This window comes from Arvicola amphibius, chromosome 11 (assembly GCF_903992535.2).
Source record: "Arvicola amphibius chromosome 11, mArvAmp1.2, whole genome shotgun sequence".
Classification (NCBI taxonomy): domain Eukaryota; kingdom Metazoa; phylum Chordata; class Mammalia; order Rodentia; family Cricetidae; genus Arvicola; species Arvicola amphibius.
In genome coordinates, this window is record NC_052057.2 from 45,987,002 (window position 1) to 46,010,234 (window position 23,233).

The 23,233-nt window shown below is 44.0% G+C and overlaps 1 protein-coding gene and 1 pseudogene across 1 annotated transcript in view; both read right to left on the reverse strand.

Moving 5' to 3' along the window:
• Positions 1-19,032: 19,032 nt before the first annotated feature.
• LOC119826023 lies at positions 19,033-19,908 on the reverse strand (annotated as a pseudogene).
• Positions 19,909-21,551: 1,643 nt separating this feature from the next.
• The window catches only part of Slc2a2 (solute carrier family 2 member 2), a 30,693-nt gene continuing 29,011 nt past the window's right edge, over positions 21,552-23,233 (reverse strand). Inside the window, exons 10-11 of the mRNA XM_038348396.1 lie at positions 22,754-22,957; positions 21,552-22,662 (exon numbers count right to left, since the gene is read on the reverse strand). Of these exons, the coding sequence (XP_038204324.1) occupies positions 22,462-22,662; positions 22,754-22,957 (405 nt within the window). The 3' untranslated portion in view covers positions 21,552-22,461. The remainder of the gene's footprint in view (positions 22,663-22,753; positions 22,958-23,233) is intronic.

Below are 23,233 nucleotides of genomic sequence, written 5' to 3' on the forward strand. Positions count from 1 at the left end.
TGATCGCTAAGGAGGTTGGAGCATGCCCCCTTAAGTGTCTTTTGGCCATTTGAAATTCTTCTGTTGAGAATCTCTCTGTTCAGTTCAGTGCCCCATTTTTTAATTGTGTTAATTGGCATTTTAAAGTCTTAGTCTCTTGAGTTCCTTATATATTTTGGAGATCAGACCTTTGTCTGTTGCGGGGTGGTGCTGAAGATCTTTTCCCAGTCAGTAGGCTGCCTTTTGTCTTAGTGACAGTGTCCTTTGCTTTACAGAGAGCTGCTCAGTAAATCCAAGTGTGCGTCATAGATGTTTGCTGAAAAGGAATAAACGTGCCTCTCCTTCCTCTTCTCTGTGGATTGTAGTTTTTAGGGGTGATGTCTTCATGGATCATGAGGCACCTTGGCTGAAAGATTCTAACACGGGGCAAAAAGAAAGGAGGCTCTCAGGCCCGCCATGGAGCTCCATGCCTGTGCTGCTCAGCCCCTAGACTACACTAATGAGAAAGACAACCAGCATCTGTTCTATAGTAAGCGATCGTGAATTTCAGGTTTCCACATCACACATAGCAGTCAAATCTGATTCTAAAACTTCTTATAAAAAGTAGATTTGAAAAGGGAATAATTTTGAAAGTACTTTCATGTACTTAAATTTAGTATTAGAGTTTTCTAAGTTATTTCTTTTCATAGTGATGGTATCAAATATAATTTCTAAGATTTTCTATGAAAACTGGTGTGTTGTCATATCATCTCAAACCCAATATTCTAATCTCACCTCATCTCCATCCAGAAAAACTGATCATTATGTGGCTCAAGTTTCAATTTCTCTTAGTGTCCTTCTTATTTGGAGTTCCTGAAGTTTCCTCCTATGAACAGACAGGTGAATGAATAAATGGCTTCAGACAGCAAACACTGTAACATTAATGAGGGGAGAATCTGACGATTTCAACATTAATAAAAATCCTTAAGATCTGTATTTACAGATAGCCCTACAGTTACCTCATGCGGCTGTAAAAGGTTATGATTATAGGCCAATTAAAAAATCACATGTACAAATGATTTTTACTTTTTTAATTTGTGTATGGATGTTTTCCCTGCATTTGTCTAAAACATGTGCATGCAGAGCGTTTAAGAGAGCCAGAAACAGATCCAACACAATGCCCATCAAAATCCATCCAGCAAATTCTTCAAATAACTCAAGAGAACGGTAACTCTACTTCATATGGAAAAGAAAAATCCCCAGGGACAAGCCAAAAATAAAAGAACTTCTGGAGGCATCACAATCCCTGACTTCAAACTCTGCTACAGAGCTGCGGTACTGAAAACAGACCTGGTATAGCATAAGAACACAAAAGGATGACCAATGGAACCGAATAGAGGACCCGGCTATCAGTCACAAGTCTTCGAGACACCTGATTCTTGATAAAGAAGCAAAATATATCAAATGGAAAACAGAAAGCATATTTAACAAGTGGTGCTGGCATAACTGGATATCACCATGTAGAAGAATGAAAATAGACCCATATCTATCACCATGCACAAAACTCAAGTCCAAATGGATTAAAGACCTCAACATAAAGCCAGCCACACTGAACCTTATAGAAGAGAAAGTGGGAAGTACACTTGAACGCACTGGCACAGGGAACGACTTCATAAATAGAACCCCAGCAGCACAGACACTGAGAGAAACAATTAATAAGCAGGACCCTCCTAAAAACTGAAAAGCTTCTGTAAGCAAAGGACACGGCCAACAAGACAAAAACAACAGCCTACAGAATGGGAAAAGATCTTCACTAACCCCACATCAGACAGAGGTCTGATCTCCCAAAACATATACAAAGAACTCGAGAAATTGGACACCAAAAGATCACATAATCGAATAAAAAAATGGAGTAGTACAGACCTAAATAGAGATCTCTCAAGAGGAGGAATCTGAAATGGCTGAAAGACACTTAAGGAAATGGTTCAACATCCTTAGTCAATCAGAGAAATGCCAATTCAAAAACAACTCTGGAGATTCCATCTTACACCACTAAGAATGGCCAAGATCAAAAAACACTGATGGCAACTTATGCTAGAAAGGTTGTGGGGAAAGGGAACACTTCTGCATCGCTGGTGGGAATGCAAGCTGGTACAACCCCTTTGGAATGTCAGTGTGTGTGATTTCTCAGAAAATTGGGAACAACCTTCCTCAAGACCCAGTAATACCACTTTATGGGTATATATCCAAACGGCGCTCAATCTTGCCACAAGGAAATGTGCTCAACTATGTTCACAGAAGCTTTGTCTGTCATAGCCCAAGAACCTGGAAACAACTCAAATGCTCCTCGACCGAAGAATGGATAACAAAAATGTGGTACATTTACACAATGGTACATTTACACAGCAGAAAAAAATAACAGCAGCTTGAATTTTGCAGGAAAATGGATGGAGCTATTAACAACATTATTTTGAGTGAGGTAACCCAGACACAGAAAGAAAATTATCAAATGTACTCACTCATAGGTGGTTTTTAAACACATAAAGCCAAGAAAAGCCAGCCTACAAACCACAATCCCAGAGAACTTTAGACAACAATTGCGGGACACTAGGAGAGGACCCATACATAGATATAACTCTTCATGGGAAGTAGAAAGTAGAACAAGACAAGATCTCCTGAGTTAAATTGGGAGCATGAGGACCTTGTGGGAGGATTGAAAGGGGAGCAGGAAGACAGGGAGGGGATCAGAGAAAAATGGTAGAGCTCAATAAATATCAATAAATGAAAGAAAAGAAAAAGGGAGCCAGGAAGATATCCCCGGAACTGGACGTTAACAGAGGGTATGAGCCTCCACGTGGGTGTTGGAAACTGACCTGTGGGGCTCTCCAGAAAAAACAGCCTCTGCGCCTACTGCCAGCCCCCCACAGTGACTTTTTAAAGTTTTAATTTAACTTCAGGAAACTTACCTTTTTGGACTCTTCCTTTTCAACATCTTTCTTTTCTCTTTTTTCCTTTTCTGTCTTTTCTTCTTTATATTTTCTTTCTTGCTCTTTTTATCTTCTTCTTTCCCACTTTCAGAAATTTTCCCTTTATCTTTTTCTATTTTTATGTCTTTATCATACTTCATTTTCATTACTTTCAGGGCCCCGATGAAAACACGTTTCTTTAAAAGCCTGTGGGAAAAGTGACAGTTCTAGTATTACAATTCCCATGAATTACAAAGACACAAACTTTTAAAAAAGCAAAAATATCAAGACCCAAATAAATGAGCAAAGGAAGATATGAACTGGCAACTCATAAAAGAAATTATCACCAGTAAGACTATGGAAAATACAGTCAAGTAGAACAAGCATACAAAGAGTATGAGGAATTCCACAAAGGAAAAAAGCCAATCAGACTCTGAAAAGCTGTCAAAACTGTCACTTGAACTAACATAAGGGACGTAACTGCTTTGAGACTTACCCGCATAGTCTCTATGACAGTCTCAGTGACGTTAATTAAGAGTCATTCTCAATGTTATGTCTCTAACACAAGAGTCAAAGGGAAAATAGAATAGTTTATTGAAGAAATGTCAACACGGGAATCTCTGTGACGACTGCTTCGTACTACTCATGTCTTTCCAGCTGTCTTATGGAGGGCTGTCTCTCGACATGTCCTTCATCATTACTGCTGTGATAAAGTATCTTAATTACATATACTAAGATGACAGTCCTGCGCGTTGACAAGGATTCTCACACCAAGAATCTAAATACTGTGCAGTGTATGAGGCAAACACTGCATTCCCAGGTCAGCCGTTTCAAGACTGTTCCCACCATGTGGAATATCCTTCCTCCAAAAGGCATGAGCTCTGGTTTCACTCGGACACCTTTCAAGGTTTCTCTGAATTACAACCTGACTGACTTAAAAATGTATTTTTTAATGTATGCCCATTTTATCCCCTTTCTGCAGTGATATTTTGGTTGTAATCTAACAAATAAAGATTGCCTGAATATCAGAGTACAGAGCTAAGCCACTAGTTAGCCACAGAGTCCAGTGAGTGGAGGCACGCACCTTTAATCTCAGAGGAAGAAATGTTTAGAAATTGGGTAGGCATGCTCGTCCAGAAGGTTTAGGACTCTTATTTGTCCTAGGGAAAAGATTTGATCGTTACTTTTTAAATTTTAGTCTCCCTGTCAAAGATTTTAAAACCAAGAATGCAATCAGTTCCGAGTGTGGGGTTTGAACTTTATAGTTTTATGAAGGTTGTTGTGGTACAAACATGAAATGTACGCACAGGCTCATGTCCTTGATCACTTTGTCCCCAGTTGGTGGCACCATTTCGGCACTTTTATTAGGAAAAGCCTCTCTGGATGAAGTAAATCAGCTGTGTGTGGCCTGAGTGATCGGCTGGCCCAGCCTTCTGCTTGCTTTCTGATTCCTGGCGGCTGATGCTTTGGGTGTGGTTTGCCTCCCACTCCTGCTGCAATGCCTTACCACCATGATGGAATGTTTGCCCTCAAATTGTAAGCAAAAACAAATCTTCCTTATCCTGCTTCTTCTCGGGCATTGTTACAGCAATGAGAAATGTGACTGTTGTCATTGCTCAACCATTATCCCCATCAGGTGCTTCTTCCAATTAAGGTGTATTAGACCATTGTTTCCGTTATTAAAGCAATGTTTTCAGTCTTCTGTACAAATGAATGGTCCTGAAATTCCTGCCCTTCCCACACGTGCCCTCTTTGAAGCCATTGCTACACCACAGTCAATACAAATTATGTCTATATTCAAGCATTATGTTTTCAGATAAGGTGGCTTCTGTTTAAATCTGATTAAATTATGTTTTAATCAGATAAGGTGGCTGCGGCGTGTGGTGGATCCAGAGGCAGGCAGAGTAGGTAGGATGCTGACCCTAGTCCCATTGAGACTAAGCGGTCCATGCTATGGGAAATAAGAGTATATGTGAGCCGAGGTTGTAATGGGAAGCAGCGGATGATAAAAGCAAAGTATGTGTTCCCTAACCAGTAGGCTGTGTGAACCATTGCACATTTCATGCCAGACTCAGATGCTGTGGATGTGAAACAGAAGTGGTGGCAAACTGCAGCAGGAGGCTCTGATTATCTAGGGGTTGACAGGACACAGGAGGGACAGCCGCCTTAGTGTGCTACATGCCAGGAAGTCTACTTTCCGAGGAAAGGGCAGCAGAAAAGCACAACAAGTAACTTTATGTGCTTACGAGCAACAAGTTGACAAGGAAGTAGCTAAGAGAATGTAATAGGTGGCTACTGGAGGCCCGTGGGTTCTATCTGAATCTGGAACTTGCCATTAGGAGGAATGCAGGTGGGTGCTGGGTCGTCAAGAGAGGAGCTATTTGTTATAGACGGGTTTTAAGAAGAAACTGATATTAAAATCAGATAATCACAAAATGGTGTCCCAAAGAAGGAGCTCAGGGTTATCCTAGTTTTAAATAGCTATTTACAAGTCCAGCCAGGGAGTCAGAGAGGCAATGAGTAGATCTTCACCTCTCCTTCCGTCCCTCCAAACCCAATTCCCCAGTCTCACCCCCAACTCTGCAACAGAACACCTGCTGCCACCCTCTCTGCCCCATCTGTAGTGGATCCCATATATCTGAAGCTTTCCTTTAAGTACTTCATTTAAGGATGAGGACCTGCAGCCAGGAGAGCAGTTCTACGTTCCCATAACTGTGATCCTGTCATTCAGACTTCCTTCCCTGGCTCTGAAATTGTGCTCTCTGTACTTGCTGTCCACCAGGGAAATGGGACAAGCATTTGCTGGGCTGGAAAGTGAGAGGAAAGGAAAGGCCTGATCCACAAGAAAGCTTGTGACCCTAGAGGGGTTCCCAGGTTTCCAGGGAGACGCCCCCAGTTAGTTCCTTGGGCAGGTGAGGAGAGGGAGCCTGAAAAGGCCAGTTCCTATAGCCATACTGATGAATTTCTTGCATATCACCATAGAACCTCCACCTGACGATAGATGAAGAAAATGACAGAGCCCCACATTGGAGCACCGGACTGAGCTCCCAAGGTCCTGATGAGGAGCAGAAGGAGAGAGAACATGAGAAAGAAAGTCAGGACCGTGAGGGAACAACCACCTGGCGACAGATGGGGAAGGTGACTGAGCCCCACATTGGAGCACTGGACTGAGCTCCCAAGGTCCTGATGAGGAGCAGAAGGAGCGAGAACATGAGGGAGAAAGTCAGGAACGAGAGGGGTGCGTTCACTCATGGAGACGGTGGGACAGAACTAATGGGAGATCACCAACTCCAGTTGGAATGGACTGATGGAGCATGTGACCAAACCCGTCTCTCTGAATGTGGCCAACAGCGGGGGCTGACTGAGAGCAAAGGACAATGGCGCTGGGCTCTGATTCTTCTGCATGGACGGGCTCTGTGGGAGCCTTCTCAGCTTGGTCGATCACCTTCCTGGACCTGGGGGGAGTTGGGAGGACCTTGGTCTTAGCATAGAGTGGGGAACCCTGATGGGCTCCTTGGCCTTGAGAGGGAGGGAGGGGAGGTATGGGTGGAGGGGAGGGGAGGGAAGGGGGAGACGGAGGGGAGGGAAGGGGGAGGAGGAGGGGAGGGAAGGGGGAGGAGGAGGGGAGGGAGGGGGGAGGAGGAGGGAAGGAGATGGAAATTTTTAAATATAAAAAATAAACCATAAAAAAAATAAAAAAATAAAAAAATAAAAAATAAAATAAAAAAAAAACTAATCGGCTGTACGATCCACAATCCCAGAGAACCTAGACAACAAAGAGGACCCTAAGAGAGAAATACGTGGATCTAATCTACGTGGGAAGTAGGAAAAGACAAGATCAAGATCTCCTGAGTAAATTGGGAGCATGGGAACTATGGAAGAGGGTAGAAGGGGAGGGAAGAGGAAGAAAGGGGAGTGGAGAAAAATGTATAGCTCAATAAAAACAATAAAAAAAATCTAATAGGCTGATCAAAAAAAAAAAGAAAGCTTGTGATCCAACCATCTTGCTGGACAACAACTGTGTCCATAATAGATGTATACAGGTGCATTTAAAGAGCTGTCTGCTGTGGGGCCGGTGAGATGTCGCAGCATTAAGGGCACTTGACACCATGCTGGATTATCTGAGTTCTATCCCCAGGTCCTAGATAGATTCTATTACTCCCCTCCCCCGCTACCTCTACACACGTGACAGGACATGCTGCCCCTCAAATAAATGTAATGTAAGTATTTAGAAAGATATCTGGCACACAGTATACAATTAATTCATGCAGTGGTTGTCTTAAAAGGGGACTCAAAGGCAGCAAAGTATTTGGATTGTTGAAAGTCAGTCTAGGGTTTGGTGGTTAAAAGCCTGTGGTGCTCTTACAGTTCCCAGGGTGCATGTCAGGCAGCTCACAGCCTTCAGGTCCAGAGGAAGCTAACACCAAAACCTCCAGTCCCTCCGGGCACCTGTATCCACATGCATATATCCTGCACCCACACATACACACAATTTAAGAAAAATCAAATCTTTGAAAAGCCACTCTGAAAGGTGTCTGTGCCCCGGTGTTAAATCTCTCTGCCAATGCAATAAATCAGATCAGGCTGAATTAAAAGTTCAGGTTTAATGAGTATAGTGTTTGCAACTTCCAGGTGGTCTCTGGAGAAGGAGAAAACCACTGAGGGAGAACTACATGGAGGAGGCTTTAAATACCCTCCAGGGGTGGATCCACAGGTCGCAGGACTTTTCTGGGTGAGGTAGAGGTAGGGCAGTCACAGGGAGCTGCTGCTCGGCATGCTGAGTGTGGGGTCTGGAATGGGGCCTCCAAGCTGGAGTTCTCAAACACACTCTATGATGGGCTGAAATTGAGCACTTACAGATTTTTCTCTGGAATGTATTCCCACCTGACAATGGAGGAGATTTCAGCAAGGCAGGTTCCAGTTCTATTTAAAGAAGCAGTTTTCAGCATTTAGAGGAACTAAAGGAAGTGAACTCCTTTTGTGAGGGATGGAGGGGTAGTTTTTAAAATAAACTTTTAAAGAATTTTTTTTTTTGCTGGAGTTGCAGGTGATTGTTAGCTGCCATACTGGTGCTAGGAACCAAGCTTGAACGCTCTGCAAAAGTAGTAATTTCTTTTAACTACTGAACCATCCCTCCAGCCCATAGATTTTAATCTTCAATTAATTACTTATTCATTTAATTTTAGTTTCAGAGCAAACTTGAGAGGATGCCTCCCACATTCCCAGTGTTCCACACTGGAGTGAGGTGCTTGCTGCAATAAACCAATTTATAGACAGACCCTTATCACCCAAAGACTGTGGATGGTGTCGGGGTTTGCTCTTAGTGTTGTGACATTTTAGACAACTGCAATGATGTGGATCTACCCCGGAGTATGGTATGCAGTCGTTAGTTTCACTGTCCAAAAAGTCTTTGTGAGATCCAGTGATTTCACAAGACAAAATAACAGACACTTGGTTGCAGAATCGCCCGGGGCAAAATCCACGATGAGCGATTTCAGGTGTTATCTGGGCAGCAAGTGAACTCTGAAACGCACTGAGAAAGCACATGAACAGTACACTCAGCTTTGCTGAGAGTGGCAGCAAGCCAGACTTCAGATCACAGATTGGCATGGAGACACGTGCATGCCAACTTGTGCTGAACCCTACAGGGAAGTGAACATCCCTGTAATTCTCGAGTTAAACTCTGCTCCCCAGTAGAAAACTGGAGCCTAGCTTCCACTGCCGCTTGTGCACCTCCCAGAGAGAGTTAATTTAGACTGTGATCTTTATAATCGTAGCCAGCCATCTGGGGTGGGGAAACAGCGAGCCAGTGGAGCAGCTGCTGTGGGAGCCTGAGGAACTGAGTCAGGCTTCCCAGCCCTCGTGTAGAATATTTGGTGCCGTGGGTGCGCATCTGCAGCCCAGCAGTAGGGCTGAGCAGGGGTGGAGAGAGCTGTGTCAGGACTTGCTGGCGGGTGAGCCCAGCTGAAGTGGTAGGCGCTAGGGTTTGTGAGACTGTGTGTCAAAAATAAGGTGGAGAGAGGAGGAGGAGATGCTTTAGTATCCACACATGTGTGCACCCCCCACCCATAACCTGTTTTTACACATTCTTCAAAATATTTTCCTGCACTGAAGATACATTGAACAGAAGACAGAAGGAACCAAGTGACATTTTGTTAAGCCTATTTCCAAGGCTAAAATGAAATAAATGCACACCCCAGAAAGGAGAAGCTGGAGCCTATTTTCAAGAAAGGGGAGCCCTAGCACAGCCCTGAGTTTGAACAGAAGCCTGGAGAATTGGTGTGTGCACGTATGTGTCAGACAAGGGGACTTCCAAGGAGCTCTATGAAAGTTGAAACTTGGTGAGTTTCTCTCTCTCTCTCTCTCTCTCTCTCTCTCTCTCTCTCTCTCTCTCTCTCTCTCTGTCTCTCTGTCTCTCTCTCTCTCTGTCTCTCTCTCTCTCTCTCTCTCTCTCTCTCTCTCTCACACACACACACACACACACCATGAAACCAAGGGGGGACCTGCAGAAACAAGAGGTCAGAGGGAGAGATCATCAGAGAGTGGAATGAGGGGGGAAAATGACTGAAATTCATTATCTATGAATGAAACTGTCAAAGAATAAAAGCAAAAATTCAATGAAATTAAAAAAAAAAAAACCCTGAGAGTCTGTGTATAACTAGCCCACTTTGGATTTGTTTCTGATGTGTAACAGTATTTGTAGATATGTTGTGAGAGGAATTTGAGGATATGTGTGTTTATGATGGATGTTGTCAGGGATTGTGTAATTATTACAGCTGCTACAATAAAGCAGTGGGAAAAAGTGCCATACAGTGGCCAGATGTCTACAGAGATCACCAGACAAGCGCAATAAGAAATCTTCAGGAGAAATGTTGTCTGAAATGATCTCAGAGCCTGATGTAACCAGGTAACTGAGTCACAGCGCTGACATTCCATCTTCTAGAATCGTGGGGATGGCTGTTTCCTGCCTCAGGGCACCTGAGTCTACAGTTCCGCACCTTTCTCCCTCCATCACAAAACAATGTACGGTTTAGGTAGTAGGACTCGCCTCTCATGTCACACAGTGCCGTGTGTCAGAAATTAGCAGTCCTCAAGTTAACTCAGTTAACTCAGAGTGGTCCCAGAAGGCAGCCCCTGCTATGACCACTACTCACCGAATGCAGAAATGGAGATACAGCGTGGTTAAGTCACTTGCAAGCAGTATGGAGCTCAACCAGACTGAGGTCATGACTCCTGACCCCTGTTCTTATCTCTATAAACTGGATCCCTGAGTCAGGCAGATAGGGGACTTTGTAGGGAGTCCTTAGCCCGCAAGCCAAGGTTAGATACTATAGAAAGTGGGGCCAGACAAAGGAAGGCCCCTCAGCTGTAGCTCCTCCAGGTAGTCCTGGGAGCTCCTCTTCCACAGCCCCAGAGCATGAGCCTTGCATGTGGAGGCCAGAGAGCGGTACACTGTCTCCCCATTGTGGCCATTTAAGCTGACCTACACTGGAGCCTAAGTTTGCCCTAGTCTAAAGACCCAGACTTCAGAGGGAGAAACCGGGGCCCATAGCAGAACAGTTCTACTCTGTTCTGAAGGCAGGTTTTCATTTCTCAAGCGTGTGATTTGTGTTTCCCTTGGAAGGAGACGTGGGCCGTAAGCGATCCTCAGTAAGGACTCTGAGAGCTGTCATGGAGCCATCTTACACGACACAGCACATTGCCCTTTCTAACTCCTATAAGGAGTTCTGTACTTGCTACCTCCGGCTAAGCTGTGTGTTGGCTTTAATCGCTTGCTCTACCTCCAGGTCTTTCAAGGGATGGGGTGCCAAGGCGGAGCTCAGCACTAGTCAAGCCAGCATCCCCTAAGAGCAAAGCTAAACCAGTGAAGAAGTGAGAGATTGGAGGGACAGCATCACAGAGTCTCCCCCGCTAGGCCGAGACCTGCTTCTTACTTTTTTTATTGTGTGCATGCCGGTGTTTTGCCTGATTGTTTGTGCACCATATGCATGCAGTGCCCGCGGAGGCCAGAAGAGGGCATCAGATCTCCTGGAACTGGAGTTTCAGATGGTTGATGAGATACCATGTGGTTGTTGGGTTAAACTCCCATCTTCTGGAAGAGCAGCCAAGACTTAGCCACTGAGCTATCTCACCAGGACCAGACTACTAGCTTCTCTCTACTTCTCATCCATTGAAAGCTGCAAGTGCAAAAATACACATTGAGTATCATCAACACTGCTTTCTGAGGGGAGCGTGACAGCGCTGAGTGAAGATGGATGTGGGAAAGTAGGGAGAGAGACCGTTTGCGCATGCTTAGAAGTTGGCTTATGCTACCTCGTCAAGAACAAATAATTTTACTTGCTTATTTGCTCTTAAAATTTATAAGGCTATCTGCAGCAGATTGCAGGGGGAGGCGCAGGGACCCGAGAGTCAAAGGGCTTCAATTTGAATCCTGTTTGACTATGTACCAGTTGGGCGAGTGTGTTCAATTTGCTTAAATTTCCAGTGCCTTGGGGCCCTCATAGTAAAGCCGCAATAAGAGGACCTGGAGAGACAGGTTGGTGGCAAAGAGCACAGGCTGCTCTCCCAAAAGACTCGACATTAGCTCTGGCATCAGGCCGTGCACAAGCACCAGGAGTCTGAGCTCCTCTTATGGCCTGTGTGGACACTGAACACTCTCTCCGTGACACACACAGTGAAAAATAAAATTAGTTTTTAGAATGGTGATAATAACTGAGTCCAGAAGGTGAAAAGATTGGGGAGGACCGTGTGTGACGGTGGCCCCGGGTTATGTAAGGCAAGCACATTTTATAGTTGGAGTTTTCAACCCTTCCATAAATAATCCACATAACACGTAGAGCTCGCCCCTTTCCCAAGAATCAGGACCTTTTCTGGTGGCCAAGAACACTGAGCCCGTGGTACTGAGTATTCAGGTATTCGGCAGTCTCGCCATGAGGTCCACAGCTAGTAGAGGTGTCTTTACATCTAATTTTGGCTGGATTAGAATGAAGTTTTATACAGCTGCAGAACTGTTGAACAGCAGCTCTTGTTTCACAATATGTGTGGCTGTTCCCCTTCCACCTAGGTCATTCCATATCTGCTTCCTTCGGATATCTTCTCCCTTTAGGAAGCTGAGAGTGGGGGCAGGTGCTCCTTTATCTTTCCCTGGAATGTGGTAAGTGGGGGTGGGGATGGCAGAGATGGGAGGGAAGTTTGACAATGGCACCAGCTTCCAAAATTTCTCTGTGTCAGCAATCCAATGGGAGAAGGGAGCCGTCAGCAGGTACAGGCAGGTATTGCTGCTGCTTCACCTAGCCTCTCTTGTCTCAGAAATTCTCACCGCCAGTTTCATAGCCCATCCAGCAAAGCCGTGCTGGTCGATGCCATAGCTGATTGTTTCAGATATCCCAGGCAGGTCTCCCTGGGTGTGAAACCAGCTCTTTGCCAATTTGGAGTAAAGAGATGATACAGAAAACATTTATATGTCATGTCAAAATATACATAGTCTATTGTGTGGCACGCACTGCGTATGTCTGAACACATGAATAGTGGGGAGGAGAAGACGGAGCATCGCCCTGACTTCTCCCGGGCCTCTGCTTGCCGAAGACCTTGTGTGAGGTGGATATGCTTTTCAGGACAGAACTGGAGGTGAGTAAAGAAGATGGGGCTGTGTGCTTGAAGCGGCACCGCACATGCCAGTTTAGGAAAGCGTTCGTGAGAAAGGTGCTAGGAATGCTTTGAATTAGGAACTAAATTACTTTTAGAATTAAGGAATTGGAAGATGGGTAGCCCCAGTGACGTATTTGATGAAACACAGAAGGGCCTATGGAGCTTGTCTTAGCGTATTAGGAAAACAGCCTCTGGGCTCCCACTGACAGGACACTTTCTCCAAGTGCTATTAATTCGATCGTGTTATTAGCTAAGAGCAGGGAGCAGACATCCTTTGCATGTTAACTCCATTTAGCTAGTGGGGCTTGCTCAGTCCTTAAAACTGTTTTAATCATTAGTGAACAAGTTAAACTGTAACATTATGAGATAAAAATAATGACTGGTGTCACTCGGGAACAAGTCTGAACCGGACTGGTTGTCAGATGTTCTCTGTACAGTCAGCACTGACAGTGCAGACAGCGCTGATTGCTGGGTGACAATTGACCCAGCTCAGCAACCTGGTCGCCCAATGGTCGAGACCAGTGTGATGGGGAGGTAGGGGGCTAGGGGGATGGTCCTGAGGCTTCACCTTCCATTCTCAGTCACCCGGAATTTTACAACATACAGTTGTAATTCATGTATTTCTGATGTTTTATTTTGTTATTAATTATTAAAGACTCTACCTTGGGAGGCCTTGAAATGATGGTGAAATGAGCTGCGTCTCCTTGGTACAGCTGGAAAGATTGCTTCCGTATCAGCACAGAAACTGCTAAGGGAAATATCATTTTCTTTTATGGGATCTCTCTTTTACTTCATTAAAAAAATGTGAGTGTACATGTGCATTTGTGTGTTATATAAGCAGACAGAATGTGTGTATATGGTAGATACTAAGACCAAGAATGTGTGTAAGATAGCTAGATGATAGCTAACTAGCTAGATGATAGAAGTGTGTGTGTGTGAATGGGTGTGTGTGACAGCATACATGTAGAGGTCAGAGAACAACTTTGTGGAGGGAGTTCTCCCCTTCCACCTTTCTGTGGCTCCGGGGATCAAACTCAGTACACCAGCCTTGTGTAGCAATCACTTTACCCACTGAGCTGACTTCACCAATTCCATCTCAGCATCTTGGCAGTTGGCATATTTTTCTTCTGCCACTAATAACCCACACTTAATAAAGTACACAAGGCTTAATTGATTTACTTTGGCTTATGCTTTTAATGACAAGCAGAAAATGTGAAACATGTCTTAAAAGACCTGAGAAGATAATTTTATCATAACTACAAAACATTCTAAGACAGATGCCAGTGGCACTGCCTTTCATCCCAGCGCTTGGAATGCAGAGGTGCAGGTTTATTTATTTTTTTTTCTTTGGGGCCTCACCACCCAGTTCCCAAATAAATACATGGAGACTTATTCTTACTTATGAATGCCCAGCCTTAGCTTGGCTTGTTTCTAGCCAGCATTTTAAACTTAAATTATCCTGTTTCTCTTCATCTACATTTTGCCTCTGGGCTTTTTACCTTTCTTTATTCTGTATGTCTTTCCTTCTTATTTCTTGGCTGTCTGTGTGGCTGGGTGGCTGACATCTTCCTCTCCTTCTCCTTTTCTCTCTTTTTCTTCTTCTCTCAAGCCTAGATTTCTCCTCCTATTTATTCAATAACAAATATTCTACAATGTGAACAAATGTAACATACATTGAATATTCCACCTCACAGGGGCAGGCTCTGTGAGTTCCAGACTAGCCTGGTCTAGAGTGGAATCCAGGACAGCCAGGGATACACAACACAATGAAACCCTGTCTCAAAAAACCAAAAAAAAAAAAATCTAAATTTTACATGCAAAAAATGTCATGCTTTGTGGGGTATAAATCTTGGTTGAGATGAATCTGTAGTCAAGTAACTACCTCAAGACAAGGGACCGCCCTATCGTCTGCCAGTCCCCTCACAGATTCCCTCTAACTCACTGTCAGCGTTGTTCTGAGTTCAGCCCTCTGCTGTCCTTTATAGATGTCATACCAGTGGAATCAGACTGTGTAGTCTTTCGAGTTTGGCTTCTGGTATTTCACCTAGTACATTCGAGATTTATCCATGCTGTTGCATGAATCAGTTATGGGCTTTTTTGTAAACTGTGGAGTGGTATTCCAATATATGTATGCTTTGATTTTCATGGTGATAGTTTTTCCGTTGTTCTGAATTCCTTTTATATTAACCTATATTTTATAAAAAATAATGGACTTCTTTCTGATGTATTTACACACGTATATAAGATACACAAATCATACGCTAACCTCATGTGATGGTTTGAATGTGAATGGTGGCCACAGTCCCATATGTTTGAATGTCTGGTCCCTAGTTGGTGGAACTACTTTGGAAACCATTAGGCGTGGCCTTGTTGGAGGAGGTGTGTCACTACGGGTGGAACTGGAGGTATCGAAAACCCATGCCAGTTCCAGTCCATCTCTGCCTTCAAGTTTCGGATTGGGATGTAAGCTCCCAGCAACTGCTCCAGAACCATGTCTGCCTGCCTGCTGTCAAGGTCGCTGCAATGATGATGATGGGCACACTTTATGAAACTGTAAGCAAGTCTCCAGTTAAGTGCTTCTGTTGTGTCCCTCTCGGTTTTATACCTTCACAGTAACTAAGACACCGGATGTTCTTCACACCTTGGGATCCACCCCTTTCACTGGTTCTCTTCCCTTTTAGTGTGTGTGTGTGTGTGTGTGTGTGTGTGTGTGTGTGTTACAGCAGAGGAAATTTCTCCTATTTGCCTTCATGAGTTCGCCTTATTTCATGTAAAGATGATCCTCTTTTTGTTTGTTTTCCTGCAAATGATATATGCTCATTCTCCTTTATAGTGGAAATAATACTCTGGTGCATATGCTTTTGTGTGTCACATTGTTTTACCTATTTATCTTTTATTTGACATGTATGGTATTTCCTTATCTTGGACATTGTGAACACTTCTGTATAAACATGGATATCATTGTATCTCTATGATATTCTGTCTTAGAGTCCATCTTGTCCATATCCAGGAGTGGGATAACTGGATCATAATGCAGTTGTATTTCGAGTTTTTGACAAATTCTGGTTATCACAGCGCTTGCATTAATGCACAACCTCCCATGGAATGTGGGGGGTCCATTCCCCACATCTTTATTCTTTACTTTCATTTCCTACAGGAGCAAGCAATTGAAGCTTGGAGAGATTTTGTCACTTGCCCAGAACTCCATCATGAGGGCTCAGCCCTGCAATGTGACTGGACAATGGGACTCAATCCTGGAGTCCGGTCTCTAGGAATCCTGTCCAGAGCGTGCACCTAGCTCATTCTTTGTCTGATGAAGGCTGTTTATCCAACATGAGAAACCTCAGCTTTTCTACATTGTTTTAAATGTCTCCACATTTTTAGCTTTCTCTCACCTTTTTATCACCTCCTTCCTAATTGTAAAGTTTATTCCATTTTTGGTTTTGGTATAGGGTCTTGCTTTGTAGCACAGTCTAGCCTTGAACATGCAACCCTCTTTCCTTAGTCTCCTGAGTACTGGGATCACAGGTATGTGCCTTCATACCCAGCGGTCTCCATCAAACTCATGCTCTGTTTTCTGCCTTCCTCTAAATCACCCTGAAGTTCTTTCTCTATTCCCGTTTTCTCTCATCCTAGAAACATGTATGCACTATTATGGTTTGTTTTTAATGCCAACTTGGCACAGATTTCCATGGCCTGAGACGAGAGTCTCCCTGAAGAGCTTTCCTGATTGTCTTGATTGATGTGGGAAGACCCGCCCCAGGGTTGAGTAGCATCTTCTGGTAGCAGTCTAGATAATAACAGCCTGGCAGAAGCAGATCTTCCCATCTCACATTAAGTAAAAATCTCTCTCAGGGTGCCTCATTTTGGGGGTTTTAATTAATTCTAGATTTAGTCAAGGTGACAACCAAGAACAGACACCACAGGCTATAACTTAGAAGTGGCTTATGGAATTAAATAACATTATTTTCTTCTCATTTGTCTATCTATGAAAACATTATTTTCTAAACAAAGTTTTATTTTTAATTGTGTGTGTGAGTGTGTGTGTGAACGCACGCATGTGGGCATGTGATCGTGGGTGCAATTGCCTGCAGAGGCCAGCGGAGTGAGATCTGCAGGGCCTGGAGTTTCTGGCATCTGAGGCTGCCATGCAGGTGCTGGGAACTGACCCTGGGCCCTCTGCGACAGCAGCAACTGCTCTTTACTGCTGAGCAGTGTCTCTCCAGTACTTAAAAAAATAGGCAACTTTTTAATAAACTTATTTTAATTATATGCTTGTGTGCATTGAAAAGATTATTTTCAATACCTATATTTAGAATAGCAATAAGTAGTAACAGAATTTATAATGAATACTATTTCTTTTTTTTCTTGGTTCAGATTGCTTTATTTCCATCTCTAACACTAGCAGGAATCCTAAACAGACTGATATCCATGAGCATTTAAACTAAATGTAACAAAGAAAGAGTTAAACTATATACATTAAGGGAAAAGATAAGGGATTTCATTCTATACCAACCCTTTCCTATTAATTCAGTTTCTGATTAGTAAAACTAAACACATCTTTTTCTCAATTTAATTTAGGATGAAGTAATAGAACTTTTATGATCAACTTCATCAACTGTCCTTAAGAAGAAAACAAATTTTTAAGTAGGTGTCACGATATTTACCGGTGAACTGGCTGCATGGTCACCTTGGCTCCTTTAAGTCTGGCTATCATTAGAACTAACAAGAGCAAGTCCATGAGGCCCACAGGGAACTCAATGGCTGTGGCATCTAAGGGGAGGGCACACTCCACACATCACAATGATGAGAGCTAATGCTCCTACCCTCTGAGTCCATGTAAAAAAAATTACTACTCTCATTCAAACTAACTGGAAGTCAAACCGTTTAAAAAGTCAGAGTAATTGGTCTCAACATAGTGTAGAGAACCCTGATGGCTGTTTGGCCTCGAGAAGGAGGGAGTGGGGGTGTGGGTGGAGGGGAGGGGAGGGAAGGGGGAGGAGGAGAGGAGGAGATGGCAATTTTTAATAAAAAATAAATAAACTGGAAAAAAAAGTCAGAGTAAAGAATCAAACTACTTTCTTTTCACATAGAGGAGGGACACTCCCTCTGCTCCATTTAAAGTGAGTTCTGTGCGGAGTCCCTGCTCCTTCAGAACGGTAAACTGAAGGTCAATCACTGCCAGCAAAGCTTCACTGGCCCCTGTTCCACCCCAGAGATGTCTCACACAAAAAGGTTATTGGTTTGGCTTGGTGTCCTCTGAGGAAACAGCGTGGAGGTGGAGCAGGCTGGCACTGAAGGCCTAGCCTCTACGAGCCACCCTGTGCTTTGTGTCCTCAGGGGCCATTTACCACGTCACTGCCTCCGAGAGAGCACCAGAGGCTCCCACACATATGGAGTGGGGCAGGGATTGTTATGTGGTCCCATGGGGAGGAAGGGGGCACCATGCTTTGCTGATCAAATCCTACAAAGCGGTCAAAAGTCCAGAGAACCAAAGCCCAATTGGCCAGAACAGCTTTGGAAATAATAGCTCTTCTCAAGGGCTGTGGGAAAGCCAGGGTAGTGGCGGGTTGAGTAGGGCAACACCTCTGAAACACGGGCAACAGTGACTTGGGTAAAAGCATGGAGGTGAACAGCTGATAAGGCCACTGTTAATGCTACCACCTCCTGGTATCTATGCTTGGGCAGACATTAGGGGTGGGAACTGAAAAGCTGAGGGTTGGAGAGCACTGTGGACAGCACAGTACATATCAGAAAGAGAGGACACTCAAAAACTTGCATGTCCTACTGGCCTTGGATGTTCTGTGCCAGCAAAGAACTTTGGAGAGGGGGTAGGGTTCCTGAGAACAGTTGGTGAACAGAGACAGGGCGCGATGGGCACTGCTCCCATAGGCAACAGTGGGCTGAGGACACTAGCAGTGCCAACCTTCCGGATTGCTGAAGAGCAGGTGAAGAACGGGCTTTATTGTACTCTCATTCTTAGGAAGGGTCTCTTGATTTGCAGAAAACACTGCACATCAATGATAACGTACAGGTACAATCACAGATCACCTCTGCTCTTCAAAGATAAATAAAGTCCACCGGCAGGGCTTTTCAGGGGCAGCTTCCGTACTGGGGTCCTTGGGTTGGATGGACTATGTCTAGCCAGGTCACCATGTGGCAGGCAGAATAGCTAACTGGCAGATACCTTGGGAAGGTTCTGTACCCAGAAGAGGTTGGGGCAAACTTTCCCAACAGGGAAACTTCTTGGCCAACATGTAAGTTCTGTAAAGAGGCTGGAGCCACAATACTCAAACTCTAATGTGCCTGACTCCTTTTCTCCTACTCCCGGCTTAGAATACCCAGGAGCAAAGATGCTAAGCTGACCTAGGAGGATCCTTAGATCCTGTTACATTGCATCAAATTGGAGAAAACAAAAGGATCTAAAGGGTTAGAAAACAAAAGAGCAGTTTACTTGGTTTTCCGCAAGTCTTTTTGAGCTCAGGAAACTGGAGGCAGATACCATGCAGAAAGCCCAGCCTGGCTGTCTGTCCTTTGGTCTATCCTGAGCGGTTCTGAACATTTCATATATAAATGGGGTGGTACCACTTATGGTTGATCTTTTTCCTACAAGTTGGGCAAGTCTTAGCATTCTTAAGGGAATCACGGAGGCACTGAAGACGTGGCCACATTCTGTAGAAACAATGAGGCACCCATTCTGCACAATCTCAGAGTATCCATCCATGCAGATTGGACAACTGCCAGTACCCGAGGGCCTGAGTCCTGTAGCTCCTTCATCCTTGGCGCTTTGAGGAGTGTGGGTAGTCACATACACACCTTTGTCTCTAGACAGTTCCTCATCATCACTGCTCACCACACAGCTGTACTCACGGTCTTGGCATAACCTCCTCCCATTTCTGCCTGGCCTTCTCCTTTCTTCAACAATCACAACAGAGTCATTGTGAGTGAGTTCCACAACCACAGGCTCTAGGGATTCACAGGTGAGGTCCACGATTTCATCACCAGCAGTTCCACGAGTTCTGTGGGTTCTGTTTCCGAGGAAATCTCAGGGGTTGAAGTTGTTTCCCGAGTTAGCTTCTGGGTTTGTTTAGAACTTACCGTTCCATCATGCCACTTTCTTTGAGGATTTCTCTAAGGTCACTGTACTCATTGTGCTCTCTGGCTTCAATCCACAGAAAAGGAAGTGATATACACCAACGTTTATGGGGAGGTGGAATGTTCTCAATCTCTCATGCCCACTGGGTGCTCATCCTGTGGCTTACAATTTGGAGTCAATTAGATGTCCAATATTTCCAAGTTTTGGAGTTGGTGTGATCAGGCAGACACCACAGTCCATGCGCTAGAGCAAGGACCTACTTCCTCCACCAGCCACTAAGGAGACCTGCTCAACTAGGACTCCACCGCCTCATGGAGACCCACTTCTGCTCGGCCGGCCCTGGCCTGCCCTTCCCGAATACTATTTTATTTTAGCAATAAGAACTATACGTCTATTTATAGGCAGGTTAATCACAAGAATACAGAATCCCATTCCTTTTCCGCGTATTTCTTTTCTGTTATGCTTGCCTTGTGTATGCCAAACTGGTACTAAACTAATTACCTAAGGCCTTCAGCATTTTTTGATCTGGGCCCATCGTAGCCATGGCACAATGTAGGGCACTTACAGTTCTATGAGACAGAAAACTTAAAGATTGCAATATCTTGAATTTAGGGTCATTTAAAAATAACTAGTTATAACTTAAATGTCATCTTTGGGATTTGTTTGAAAACCTTTACTAATTTATTCTCCCAGAGAATGGGGCCAGGGACCATGGTTGGATAGAAAGCACATTCATCCGTTGAAGAATATTAAGCTCCCATATCACTTATTGGAACTGTGAACTCCCCTGAGGCTGTCAGCGTCTGAACGAGGTAGAAAAGAAGAGCCCCCACCCCATCAGACAGATCTTCATTTTTGTTCTGAATTCACAGCCTAGCACAAAAGTCTGAGCTGCTGAAGCTTCCTTTTGACAGCCTCTTGACATTTCAAGTAGAAAAAGAAAGCACCTAAACTGTCCCCAAAGGAGAGGGGAAAAATATGGAAACAGTTTCCTGTTGGTTTGGACTGCATGTATGTATGTGAACAAGTCTGACCAAGAGAAAACAAACAAAACACCAGAAAGGATCAAGCATGTGGCACTCAATTGTAATCCCATAGCCTGGAGGCAGAGGCAGGAGGATTGCCACAAGCTGGAGGGTAGCCTGGTCTATAGAGGAGCTCCATCTCACAGAACACGTCACAAACCCTTACTTAAACAGAGAAATGTGGGCAGGGAGAGGGAAGGAGGGAGTAAAGAAGTAGGAGAGGGACAGAACAAGACAAAGAAATGTGTTCAGTGATATTTTCATGTCAGAAGCATCTTTTCACTGCGTGGGTTTGGTAGCATGTCATGGCACTTGGGAATTAGGAGCAGGAGTTCAAGAGCCAACCTAGACTGCATAAGACCTTGACTGGACCCTTCCCCAAATGAAAACATTTAAGTCTTTTTGTCAACATACACACATCCCTTCATCCACCCCTCTCTCCATCCATCCATCCATCCATCCATCCATCCATCCATCCATCCCTAATCCATCTGCCCATGAACGATTGGTCTCCTGCATTACTTTGTGAGGAAAACAGCTTAGAGACATTTTAGTGACCCATTGTGTCCTTAACTGTAATTAGGGACAGTATTTTCAATCTGCCCACACAGGCGAGGGCTCTTAGAATGTCATGGCCACATTGGTTACACACAGCAGATGTTAGTGCCAGCAATCGAGTAGTTTATATAGGACCTATGCATGATAAAGACAGAGAAAAGGTGAAAGGGGGTGGCTGTTGCAAGCCAGGAAACCCAGTTGGTGTTTCTAGAAAAATTAAAGAGGGGTTTTTATTATGTCTGAAAGTCAACTCCTTTTGAGACATCATCATTAAAAAAAATTAACAAACAGAGCAACATGTTACTCCAAATTTCCCTGTGAGATTGATACTATTTATTAGAGTTTGGAGCCGATATACATAACACCTGACTCATAACCCATTATGTATGTCTTATAACCCCTCAGAGAAAAATGCTAGTCAGCAATTTTAAATAAAGTATAACACAAAGGACTGAAGCAGAGAGAAATAACATGTTTTAGATGCTAATATTAATGTCTAATCTAGGCTCTGCAGCAAGGAAAAACATGAGTGTTCAACTGCAAAATACATCAAACAAAGGAACTACACTGTTTTCTCCTAATACAGGAAGATTTTGGCAGCTATAAAAATAGTTTTTCAGCACAAATATAATTTAACATACTCAGCTATTCTATATAAAAATATAGAAAAATAATTTTAATTAAAACACAAACTCCAATACAGTGAGAGACGCTGAGGAAGGGTAACAAAAATGTCAGGTTGACTATGAACCTTGCTGACACCAGCCATACGCCCTCTAGCTTCAGTGATGTGACTAAGAAATTCCAATTTAACCATGCTTTTTTTTTTTTTTAACTCTGTTGATATCAGTTGTAGCTTCAGGTTTCTTAGTCGCATGCTTTAGAACACAGTGACGTCAAAAGTGCTTCTGTTTCAGCTTTAAAAACCCAACAGAGCTGGGAAGAAACCCATCTTCCCTCTAGAGCATCAAAAAAACAGCCCCTTTGGTTTACTTATTTAGGAGTTTTAGCGTCAAAAAAAAAATAGATTCTCTGAGTTAAAAAAATACTTTCTTTGGTAATATTTGTGACATTTCCGATCAGAGTCTGTACAAATTCTTCAAAAGGTATAAAATGAAACTCTTGGGTGTACATTTACACGCGTGAAGGAATCGGTTAACAGGGAACACACGGTTCCCTTTCTGTTGGTTTCTGGGGTTGCAGGACATCCTCAGGCAGTCTCTGAAGCTCCCAGGAATTCCATTTGGACAGCCGCTTTGGCGGGTGGGGCTGAACTGCTCTTTTTCCGGAATTCAGCAGAGATTTCCTCAAAAGACTTTCCTTTGGTTTCTGGAACTTTAAAAAATGTAAACAGGGTGAAGGCCAGGACGATCCCAGCAAAGAGGAAGAACACGTAAGGCCCGCAGAAGTCCTGCAAGGAGAACAAACAGCGGTGGTTAGCAGTTGGACAGCCTGCCCGGTCCTGGGGGAGGGGGGGGAGCTTTCACCGTGTGGGCACTTACCGCAATGTACTGGAAGCAGAGCGCAATAAGGAAATTGCAGACCCAGTTGCTGAAGGCAGCCAGGGCCAGAGCAGTGGGGCGGGGTCCTTGGCTGAAAAATTCAGCAACCATGAACCAAGGGATTGGACCTGGTCCAATCTCAAAGAAACTGACGAAGAGGAAAATGGCTGTCATGCTCACATAACTCATCCAGGCGAACTTATCCTGAAGACAAAGAGAAAGTTGTAAGTGGGGCAGGTGACTGCTGGCTGTAGCCTCCTTGAGTTTAGCAGCTTCTGAGTTCTCTCAGGCTGAGAACAGAGGTGGGCACAGCTGTGAACCGAGACCGCTCGTTCATTTCCTGGTTGCCCAAACCCGAATAATCACACAGAAACTATATCAGTTCCAACACTGTTTGACCAACGGTTCGTGCATATTTCTAGCTAGCTCTTACATCTTAAATTAATCCATTTTTATTAATCTGTGTATTGCCACGGGGCT